Here is a 12,719-nt window from a genome sequence, read left to right on the forward strand (position 1 = left end):
AGTTTAGTCATATTAGTAGATATGATTAAGCAGTAAAGGGCCTTTCACATAGGCCAATATCAGAGTTATCCACATCGGCGCTTATTTAACTACCTGTTTACACAGACTGATCAGACTCTATTGGAGGATAGGCGATTGATTGTTCATCCCCCATTTATCTTAATCTCTGTCAGCAGCATGTCTCTCCACCCCCCCCCCCCCTCCACTCCCATACATTGTTTAGGTTGCACAAAAGATGCAGTCATCTGACCAACGACCAATGAGAGTGTTTGCTTGTTCCTGAACTGATCTCTGCTACCCTGTTTACGTGGGTCATCGTTTCGGGTGAACCAGCGTTCTAATGAACACTTGTTTGGAATGACATGTAAAAGTGCCTTAAGAAGTCATGCCTCTAGATGAATTTTGCCTTGATACTGATGTTTAGCTCAAGTCACTTAGTTTGGCAGCTCCCCAAGTTCAGCTTCTTTGAAGATCACTGAAGTCTGTTCATTATGTGAGAATAATGCATAGATATCTCAGAACTGGACGAGGGAGTGTTCTGAAGACTATTTGTGACCCTTGAATAGTACTATTCCCTATTATGGAGACTTTTGAATCACCCTGTATGCCCTTTCGTCTGTAAGATTTGCAGATTTATGAAAATGTATGCAATAAAAAGAAGAAAGAATGTTTCTATGTCATAACTTCACGTAAAAATGTATTTTTTAATGTACAATATTTTCCAACCAGAATTGTCAGGCTTAATATTTAATGGCATATTTTATGTTGACATGAAATATGGCCGCATGAATAAACCATCGTTGTAGAGTAAATGTGGTCATATACATAACACATCTCTATGGGATTGGCCAACAATCTAAGGCTCTGTTCGCAATTATGTGGTTTCCATTTATAATGAAAACCATGAGAGGGACTCTTAGCTTTTCGCAAAGACATTTGTCAAAGGAAAGTGCATTCCAACATACAAATCCTGTGTTCCTCCAGAAGAAAAAACATTATCAGATGCTTATTACCCTCTCTTCATGGTAATAAACAAACCATATGTTTATGATGGAGTTGGGTTCTATATCTATCAGTTGACGGCTATCAAATAGGTATGGCCAACTTAACCATTAGTGATCTTTACCTTTTTTTGTCTTTGTTTTCTGAAAAGTACCTGCGCGAAAGCTACCACTATCAGCCATATTAGCTCCACATGGCTATTGTCTGTCACCTGGTCACCCATAGGCAATTTTCCTCTCTCTGCTCTCATCACATCGAAACAGCCCTTCTATTCCTCTTACTGTGCAGAGACCAGCTGATGGGATAGAAAGTGATATCATTGGGAAACTCACTCATTTCAGCTATTGCTGTCATTTTACCTGCACCGTAAGCATTTATACTTTAGTCCCCATACACTTGAGCTGTCTTCAGGAATAAAGGAAGAATAAGCATTATGTTAAAATGGGTCTATTATTATGCCAGAGAAAATGGAGGGGGTGCCTGCTGATAAAGTGTAAGTGATGGTGATCCTCTATATGTAATATCACTGTAATCTTTAATTAGCAATCATTGCAAGTGGCATGTTCTGCATGACCCAAGACTCTGGGCTCAATTATCTATCTTTTTCATAGTGAATGTCTTAGTTATATATAGGCTATAAATTATGTGATATGAGAGAAAAATTAATTTGAGAACTAGTTTTATAATGAGTTTGTGCAGAGGGATAATCAGCTAAGAAGCCAAGGGCACAGGCAATTCAAGACGTCGCGTCCTATTTCCCAAAAAGGACATGTTGAAAAAAAGTAATCAGAACCACAACCCTATAAATTTCAATCCCGCTGGTTTCAATAGAAGTAGCATGAAAGACAAAAACCAATGGGGCTCTTAAATTCTAGCAATCAAGGAGGGTCCTAAACCAGGGATTCCAGCTAATGATATAATCTGCTATGGTGCAAAGAGTTAGGCTATGTTCATACTGTGGGTTTAAAGCACGATTTTCATCATTTTTGTGAAAATCAACATCAAATGTGTAGCAACATCCATGTCCAATGTGCATGGATTTGAAATTCACATGCATAAAAAAAGTGATGTCACATCTTGATGCATATTCTGCACTGGGAAACCTGCTCACAAATTTGCCCCATTGAAAAGAACTAAATCAGCATGCAGATCTATGGATTCACCCATATAGCATATAGCAACATAGCATTAAAGAATTATTTTGCCACTTTCCAGCTGCAGTCCTTAAAGGGGTTGTGTCACTAAAAAAAAAAAAATCTATACTTACTTACCTATTTCTCCCCAGGCAGTCTCCTTACCAGATCTTCTCCTCGCTGATCTTCTCCTGTCTCCTGCAGCCCTCCAGGTTACCTCACCTCCAGATGGCTGATTCTTCGGCTTCCTGTGATGTTACTTACATTCACAGGCATTCTTCTTCCTACCTGACAATGTACGCTATGTTACTAGTTCATAGCCTAGCAGGGAGTGCCAAATTATTGCAGAGACTATGCATGCCCGCTGTCTCTGCAATAGATCAGCATTCCTCCGTGACCTTCACTGACCTGCAGGAAGAAGAATGCGAGGAATGCGCACTTCATAACAAGCCGGCTGGCTTGAGGTGAGCTCACCTGGGGAATTGGAGAAGATCAACGAGGAGAAGATGCCTTAAGAAGTTTGCCTGGGGAAGAATAGCGGAGTATAGAAATTTCTTTTTAATGTCCAATTGTCATCTAATGGGCTACATGCAGCCAAGGATGATTATGAATGAGGCCCAATACAAAGGGGAAGCTGAATCTGAAGAGGTGAGGCTATAGGTGATACCTGGCAGCTGCAGACTCTACTGATACAGATGACAAGGCAGTGGGTAGCACTTGCAGCTCTGTGACTGTTTGACTCACTCAGTCACTTCCGGTCCAGCACGTGGCAGTGATTCTGACCACTTCTACCTAGTATCACGGTAAGGGTGAGAGAAGGTAGTTTCATCCTGGCCAGCCGACACTGTGTCCCTCCCTGGTATCAGAAACAGACCTGTGGCCGCAAACTGCATGTGAGTCTGGACAGGGTTCTGTGTCCAAACTTGCATGCAGAAGAAGGCGCTGACTCCAGTCTAGAGTCCATATTGCCTGGCGACAGTGGCAGAGGTTATTTGGAAGATGATGGGGGTTGTTTGGGAGCACAGTAGAGGACGAGGGGGGTTGTTTGAAGGACTATGGAGGATGAGGGGGGTTGTTTGGAAGATGATGGGAATTGTGTAGAGAATTGTGGAGGATAATGGAGTGTGTTTGGAGGACTGTGGATTAGGATTATTATTTGAGAACTTTTTTACTTTTCTGTGGTGTACATACGCTGAACATTATGTACAGACCTTTTTTTTTTACTTATTAGCTTTTGTTAGTGTTTGTGTAGTTAATGTGCAGCCCAAGACAACTCTTCTTCCAATGTTGCTCAGAGACACAAAAAGGTTGGACACTCTTGCCCATAGGATAGGTGATAAATGTCTGATCAGTGGGGGTCTCACTACTGAGACCACCACTGATCATGGGAACGGGGTTCCTGTGTCCCCCCTCTCCTCCTCACTGCTGGATCACTGCACACCCTGCAGTGAGGAAGAAACTGAATGGAACAGTGGTTCAGCATGCACAGTGCAACTCTATTAATTCTTATTGGGCTGGCAGAAATAGCCAAATACAAGCGCTCAGCTAACTTTGGCAGTCCCTCTGAAATGAATTTAGCAACACTGCCCATGCTCACTCCCTTTAATATCCTCCTCACTTACAGGGGTGCAATAAGTATGTAGTGAAGAGGAGAGGGCGACACAGGACCCCTGTTCTCGGAATTGTTGGGGGGATCTCAGCAGTGAATGAAGGCTTTTGTTGATTTTGGTTCAACCCATTTAAGATCAGCACTCAGGGACTAAATTGTGGTTCTTTAAAAGGGTTGTCTGAACTGTATCTTCTGGGTAAAGCTCTTTCCCCATGCACTAAAATAACAACTAGACATAAAATCACCTGTTCCCACAATGTCCCGTGACGGTGTTTGGTACTCCGCACGTGTTTGTTTACAGGCTGCAATCCCGCCTGCTTTACAGAATGTCACAGGCACTGCAACCAATAACAGAGCTCAGTAATCGAGCACTGAGATCTGTCATTGGCTGCAGTGCCTGTGACACCCTGTAAATAGGCTGGGGCAGCCTGTAAAGGTGACGTCAGAGAGGAGACCTGGAGCAGTACCATGGGACACAGCGAGAGTGATCTGAGGTCAGTATATGTCTATTTGTTGCTTTTGTACATGACCCATTACCCAGAAGCTACAACTCGAGCAACCGCTGGTGAGGACCATGTAACATGGGTGGGACCTAAGATCCTGAAGTGTGCAGTAGTTTGGTGGTGGTTAAGGTCTGAGGAGCGACCTAGTGAGAGGCTGTATCCAGGAGCGGGTGGAACTGAAGGAGGCAACAATCCTGGTTGTTTATGACATAATTGTTACTGGAGTTCTTAGCCCACTGCTACCCAAACCTGTCCCATAGAAATTGAGAGACTGTGAAAGGAAAAGAAAAGGAATCAAATTCTGCAACATTTGTACCAAACCATTTGAGCATTTCACCAGGCAGCACCCTCTGGAAATAAGAGACTTTTGTGTATTCCGTTGTTTGCTTGACCGTTTGCAAGTAAAGAGAATCGGTTCTTCAGGAACTATGTGGTCCTCGCATTCCTTGACTAGGGAGCTGCAGGATTTGTTACTACGCTGCACCCCAGGCCAGATGGCCTATGGCCCTACACCTGTCTCCCCATTGGATCCCAGCCTAGGGCGTTTCTTAATGAGTCCTCCCATGGAACTCTTTAGCGAGCCTAGCCTGGGCATCAGTACGCCTAACCTGGCCAAGAAAGGCTTACGGTTGGAAGCTTTCGAGGACCAATCCTCCGCACCTGTGGTTAACCTTATATACTATCAGCTGAATAATTTTCTTATAAAAAGTATACTATAACAAAAAAGCAAGGTGAAATAGGACATAGCCTTAAAATCAGTAAAGGCAACTATAGTATTATACGACAAGGATATTGTGTTATCTGCTTACACTTTGCATATCATGCTGCGAGTACAGGTGAAAATTGCCCTTGCTTAGTATGTACACGGCTTCTTCATACAATGTAGAAATCCATCAATAATACATGATACGACATTATGAGCAAGTAAAGTGGTTTTTTCCAAGTAGAATACACTTTGCCCTTCATTTTTAATTGCTGGTGATGTCATTTACTATGTGAAATGAATTCTTCCTTCATAATGTAGCAATACAATGTCAGGAAGTGAGGGCATGTATTTCCAATCAGCTCTCATCTTTCTACTACTGTACTGTACTGGCATTACACTATACAGCTAATACAAAAAATATCCAAATGTTTTACTTAGATTCTCACTATCCATACAAGGGACAATACTCTACAGAGTGTCTAAGCCCCTTCAGTGGATTTCTTTCAAGGATTTTCTAAAGAAGTAATTTTTAGTGACATAGACAGGGGTGCCCCTACTATGAGCCAGCAGTCTGTAGGACCTCTGAGAGGCGACGGGTTGCCCGCTGGCCACTAAGTATTTTTTACCGCCCATGTTGATAGCCGCTAAAAAATAATTGCCAGCTAGGAGCTGGGCAGGCAGCAGCCCAACAGACATTTCACTCATCCAGTCCACAGGTTTGGCGGACTGGTTGAGTGAAATGCCTCTCGGGTTTCTGCCTGGGTGGAGGTCCAGGGGCACTCTTACTACTGTGGCCACTATGGGAGACACTACTACTACTGGAGCAACTAGGGAAACACTATTACTACCAGGGTCACAATGGGAGACACTATTACTACTGGGGCAACTATGGGGGATACTATTACTACTGGGGCAACTATGGAGGGCACCATTACTACTGAGGCCATTATGGAGGTGCTACTACTGCTGGGGCCAGTCTGGGAAATATTATTAGTACTGGGGCCACTATAGCTGACGATGTTACTACTATGGTCATTTTTGGGGTCACTATTACTACTGGAGCCACTAACAGGGGTCGTTATTACTACTGGGACTACTAACAGGGGGCACTACTACTACTGGGGCTACTAAGGGGAACACTTATTATTGGGCCACTACTGGGGTCATTATTACTACTGGGGCCATTAACAGGATCACTATTACTACTGGAAACCACTAATGGGTTCACTACTACTCATTATACACTTCAGGCATGTCTCAATGATTCCGATATGTTTGGGGTATCTTGTGTATTGGCGCTTTCAATGCCTGTAAAAAGCATAAAGGCTTTAGGCACCCTGGACACACATCCATTCCAAAAATGAGAGTGCCTTGTCCCTTTTCCCAGCAAAGAAGTGGCAATGTACACTCTCAATTAAAGTCTATGAAGGATATGGAAAAAACTCCTAATCTATCAGGGACTGACAGTCACTTACCTCACTATAATTTAACTGAGCATATCCTAATTTACCATAAAAGTACTTTCTAAGAAAGCAATTTAATTCAGAATTTTAAGCACAGCTTCTAAATAAAGCAATATTGTGATCAATGACACTTTACTGGGAGGGTTATAGCAAAGACGTCATCAATTGAAAATGATGAAAATCAGAAGGAAACAATAAAGGCCTTTTTACGCCGAACGGTTATCAATCAGATTCTTGCTAGATAACAGAAATCTAAGGCATAATCATTAATGCCTGCATGATCTGAACGGTGAAAGATAATTCATCTGTCATTCAGATATTGCAGACATGAAAAAGCAAATTACGATCGGCCCGTGTAAACAGGCAGTGGCTCACCTATGAACAACTGCCTGTTTTCTGTGAATGGAGGCGGGTGGACTGAAACAATCCCCAGCCCACTCCTCCTCTATTCACTGAGCAACGATCATTGCTGTATAAAAGCGTGCGCCCGACAGTCACCCCATGTAAAAGGAGCCTAAAGAGGTTTGCGTGTGAAACTCCTTAATCAGAACCGTACATCTCTTTTGACATGTCTGCTTGAATTTCATACAATATAAATTCTGGAGCATCTTATTCTAGAACTCTGCATTGTGCCCATCCTTTATTATTACTCCTTCAACCCCTTCCCGTCACAGGACATAAGGTTACGTCATGACAGGCTGGTACTTAAGGCAATATGATGTAACCTTATGGTATGTGGATCTTGCGGGATCTGAAGAGATCACGCGGCAGCAGGAGCCAGCTATTACTGATAGCCGGCCTCCCGCTGCAACAGCGGGGGTGCATCGGGACATCGACCCCCGCTGTTAACCTCTACACGCTGTGATCTATATAGATCATGATGTGTAAAGGGTTCACAGAGGGAGAGTGCTCCCTCTGGGATGTCATCGCACCCCCGCAATGTAATCACAGAGGGCCTAAGAGTTGACATGGCAAAAGGACGCCAGATACAGGCGTCTTGCTTTGCCAGTGCCTATGATCGTTATTACTACAGAGACATAAATTATGACAAAAGAAATAGTGTGAAAAAAAAAACATAAAAAAATAGTAAAAAACAACCTTTTTTGCTCATCTATCCCTTTTTTGTATGAAAAAAATAAAACATTTAAGAAAAACCCCACATACGAGGCATCATCACGTTCATAATGACATGTACTATAATTGGAGCACAGTAATTTTCCTGCACAGCAAAAAATGTAAGAAAAACGGAGGCAAAATGCTTATTTTATAGATTTAAGCTCCGAAAAAACGCAATAAAAAAGATTTTAAAAGCTATGTGTACGACAAAATTGTGCAAATAAAAACTATAGGTGCACAAAAAAATGTGCTGCATGGTTGTGTAAAATGCACCTGTACAAAGCTCAATGCCCATTGAATACATACGGAGAAGATTGCGAACCTCTGCCACAGCTGTCACAGCTAGGGCAGGTGATTCCTCTGATTGGACACAGCACTCAACCAATCAGACCAAGCTCATTCTTCTGGATTTTTAAATCCCCAGCCAGGAGAACATACTTCAGAAGAGTGCTGGAGAACCATGCAGAAGATGCGCCAGAGCTAGACAGCATCGGAGAGGTGATATATATATATATATTTTTTTTTATTTTTTTTTTCAAGCAGCTTAGGCTTATTGTCAGGGAAGGGCTTATATTTTAAGTCCTTCCCTAAAAATCACTGCAGGGGTTGCCTGCAGCCCATTGCTTTCAATGGAATAGCAGCAGCACCATCCCCATTGATAGCAATGGGAGAACATTTCGATCCCCTGCCACAGCTGTGACTGCTGTGGCTGGGGATTCTTTCATCCCTACTGCAATCCCCTCATCACTGAACACTGTGACAGTGCTGTCATGGTGATCAGTGATGAGGGGACTCCCTGTAAAATCATCCAATGTTACGCGTAGCAAGGACCATCCCGGCGCACGCATGTCCTATCCTTTGCAGGTGCAAGTATTTTGCGCCTGTAAAAAATGGACATGTGAACACATCATAGAAAACCAATGGTTCTGATAGACACAATTGTTTGTGCGCACATGGGTTCACACAAAAAGACGCTTGTCTTGATTCGGCCTAAAAGTGGAAAAACCTAGAAAAATTATAAAGTTTTGGTATCGTTGGAATCGTATGGACCCGCTGAAAAAATGTATTGTGTCATTTATGCTGTATGATTGGTGCTGTAAAAAAACTATGGCAGAACTGATGCGTTTTCTCAATAAATAAATAATAAAAGTTTTAGAATACATTATATGCATCCAAAAAGCAATAAAAACTATACTTTGGCACACATAACACAAGCCCTTATACAGCTGTGTCGAAGGATAAATAAAAAAGTTATGGCTCTTGAAAAGTGGAAGTGAAAATCCCCCAAAAATCGTTGCGTCCTAAAGCACAAAATAGGCCATGTCCTTAAGGGGTTAAAGAGGCACTTCGGTGTAAAATGTTCTCATTCATTATGTAACTAGTTCCCCAGTATATATAAGGCTGGGCTCACATGACCGTTTTATCAGTGTATGGAGCTGCGTGTCACCACGTTTGTGATCGCATATGCCTGCGTATGACATTGTATCTCACGCACGCTGGCATGCACTGGCTTCCTGGTTTCTTTTTCAACTTTTAAGTCATGCTTCCTAGCAACATGCGTAAAAACACCGTACATACGCAATGTAATTGCTTATATACATCATTTTCATACGCATCCATATAGAAAAATAGGGTTCTATCGCACGTAATACCTAGTAAAATAGTACATGCTGCGTTCTTTTTAACGCACACATTATACACAATGAATATACGCAAGTGTGAATGGATCAATGAAAATCAATGTACTTTCATTGACTCCATTCCTTGCATATTATGTTCACATACATTGCACGTGTAATACGCAATGAAATTACGCTCATGCGAGCCTGGCTTAAGTCAGCTAGTATTATCTTGGTTAGTTATTCCTTTCTATCTGAAACTTCCTGGAGTCCTTCCCATCAGATGGTCATGTGATTTCATTCTGACCCCCTGACATTTCCTTGGCTTAATATTGTCTCAAGAAGTCACTTTTTCAGATACCAGAATTGCTGTTTTATATAACAAGGACTGCACTATGCAGGCTCTTAAAAGGTGGGACAGAAACTCCTATCACAGCTACTGCTGATCATTAGAGGCTCCTGTCACACAGTTATAATGAAGGAGATGACAGTTTAGGCTCCTAACTGTATGCCTATTATCTGTATTATTTAAACCAGGGTTTCTCAACTCCAGTCCTCAGGGACCCCCAACAGGTCATGTTTTCAGGATTTCCTCAGTATTGCACAGGTGATGTAATTATTGTCGGTGCCTCGGACATTGCCACAGGTGTTCTTACTATAGGATATCCTGAAAACCTGACCTGTTGGGGGTCCATGAGGACTGGAGTTGAGAAACACTGATTTAGACTATAAATGAGAATTACAGTGTCCTCCCAGCAGGCAGAAATGGCTCTAGCTAGTCATGTGATGCTATACCGATATGTCATTGAATTATTAGCACAGAATAGAGAAAAAGAAAACGGGGAGAAATCCAAAAGTCAAGATAGTGCCTGATAAGTATCAGGAGAATGTACTGCATGGAAGTGAGTGTAATACACATAGCAGACCTCCAGAGTCTCAGGCAATCAGGTGAGGGATGCAGGGATGAAAAAATATGTTTGAGAGGAAGTGCCCCTTTAAATTTATAAATAAATTAACAACTGGGTGTTACCAGCTGGTGTTGTGTCCCTTCACGCTCTGACAGTGTCCAATCATTGTTGACTGTGTAGGTACACACCCCTTTGTCAATTGGAAAGGTAATCCCAGTTGTCAAGTTATTCATAAATTTCCAGTATTAGTAACAGAGGAATGTCATAACACAGAGTTCTAGGAAAAGATGCTCCAGAATTGTTTTTCATGGGGAACACAAGTGCTTACAAAAAACACATTCCAGGAGAGCCGATAGGTCCCTTTCAATTTTGGACATCAGTGGTGGTTGTCACATAAATATACGATACAAGTAGTCCATAATTGCAATGAGGCTTTTGCCAACAAGCCTAGATTGGCTCCATCCCCATTCTCAAGAGTGGTATGAGCCTAAACAAAACTCCCCCAAAGACACACTAAGGGTATGTTCACATGATGAAGTCTGATGTGGATTTTTACGCCTATAAAACAGTGGCAGAAATCCATGGCTAACAACATGAGGAATTGGTCCTGTCAATAGGCGAATTCCACGTCTGCAAGTTCTGATGCATTTCTGTGCAGATCTGCGTGAACAAGTGACATGGACAAGCACATTGAGGGATACCTGCTATAACATTGTATACTTGCTGCAGGCTGCCCATCGCCATCTACTAACTTAGCCTGTATGCGTATATAATATGCGCTAAGATAGAACATTCTGCGATTTTTTTGTTCAATTAATTTTGCGCTATTCATGAAAGCGGAACATAGCCACCTACGGGAGATTGGTGCAAGATGCACACACGGAATACACAGTACCAACAGTTGTGTGAGTCCAGCCTATATCAGAGGGAGGGCTACCTTATATTTTGCATGCATAGTACAATTTTAGAATTGTATCCATTCTAAGATTTTGATATTTTCAAAACAAAAAAAGTACATGTTCAACTTTAATACAAAATATTCAGATGTATCAATAGACCCACACTGGTCTCCTTTCTTTCTTTTCCAATACATTCTCCTATTTAACTTGTTGAGACAGCCTGAATGACAGTTAACTATATCAGTCAACCAATCCATGTCTCTAAAGTTGGCCATAAACACAAGACATCCGTTGGGAGATTATTATCTTACTCAACTCGACATGTACTGTATGCTTAGAATGGTCAAGCATGCATGTTTAAAGGGGATAAGCAGCTGTCAGACACCACTTATCAGTAGTAGAACAAAGGTTTATACAAGAATTCACAAAACAGCCGGGTTGCTGCCTTACACATTACAGTATTGGCAGTAGAAATGTACGAAACTGAAAATGTGCAACAGCAATGACTACAGCAAGCCTATAGCCTGTGGACTCTGCAGTCAATCTGGAGCTTATGTTATTAACACAGTCTGAAATATCTTAAAAAGAAAGATAAGCATTGTCAGTTATATATGTGATGAGATTACAGAAAAAGCAGAGAACCCTATGAAATTCCCAATTGCATCAGAGATCTGGTCTAAGTCAATCAATTCACTCAGTCTAAAAGAACCATAGAGAGCATTGAGTGTATGAAACACAAGACTAAAGGTCTACAGCAACTTCATAGAAGATCTAGAGCTAGTTCGAGATGCAAAGATTTCTGCTGACCTGACAGTAGTATATAGTAGAAGAAGACTACTATGCAAAACTTCAACTTTTTCTCTCACCATTGATGAGTAGTAGTAGACTATATCAGGATACTATCAGTGACCTGCAAACTAGTAATTCCCAGTACAACCAGTGCAGTCTGTGGTAGACAGGTGATGGGGCTTATTCACTGCATACTCTCCATAGTAGCTGCTAATGTAAGGAGGCTGGAGCTGTCCATCAGTAGTCAAGTCCTGGGCAAACACTGTGATAACAAGGTGCCATGTGCTGGGGAAGAGCTAGGACCCAATAATGACCTGCTACATGCTGTCAGCAGGTGACAATGGACAAATCTATGGAGCTAAAGTGCAACATGCAAATCTCTATTGTGTGTCAGCTGTCACACCTGTTCTGTACCAAGCACTGAGTAATATACAGGTATATACATCGCAGCCCTCGAGCATCAGGTTGACCATCATCATCTTTATAAACCTCCGTCTCCAGTGACACATAGAGGAATAATAGAAGAAACATTTACCGATGCTCACAAAGAACAGGATGACCCCCAATCGGCTCATGATGGAGAAACAGCTGAGTCTTCTATGACATGGGGTCAGAACTTAACATCCAGGGTCTGTGCCTCCAGCAGCTCCAGCCGGTGCCAGTCCTCCAGGATGATAGGAGTAGTGGTAGTCAGTCAGTAACTTCGAGTTGTGTAGTACAATGAAATACGAGTCACCTCTGCTGCATCTAAGCAGAGACTGAGCAATGTACTAAGAGCAGGCGAGCACTCTCCTCCTTCTCCTCCCCGCCCCTCCAAGCACTCAACTACTCTACTCTGCCAGCTCTGCTGCTCTGTGCTCATACAGGAGATTTTTTGTTCTTTATATCGAACACACATAGACTGTGATCTGGTTGTTTTTTTGAAGTGAAGATGCTCCATCAAACCGGAAGAAATTGCTCTCAAGATGACTT

General features: G+C 42.1%; 1 protein-coding gene across 2 annotated transcripts in view; it reads right to left on the minus strand.

Moving 5' to 3' along the window:
* The window catches only part of GFRA3 (GDNF family receptor alpha 3), a 59,596-nt gene extending 47,098 nt beyond the window's left edge, over nucleotides 1-12,498 (minus strand). For both annotated transcript variants that reach the window (XM_066591377.1, XM_066591376.1), the window contains exon 1: nucleotides 12,283-12,498. Coding sequence is in view for 1 of the 2 variants with exons in the window: in XM_066591376.1 (XP_066447473.1) it covers nucleotides 12,283-12,322 (40 nt within the window). In the remaining variant the exon portion in view is untranslated. The remainder of the gene's footprint in view (nucleotides 1-12,282) is intronic.
* Nucleotides 12,499-12,719: the final 221 nt, after the last annotated feature.

Source organism: Eleutherodactylus coqui, chromosome 2, assembly GCF_035609145.1.
Source record: "Eleutherodactylus coqui strain aEleCoq1 chromosome 2, aEleCoq1.hap1, whole genome shotgun sequence".
NCBI lineage: Eukaryota > Metazoa > Chordata > Amphibia > Anura > Eleutherodactylidae > Eleutherodactylus > Eleutherodactylus coqui.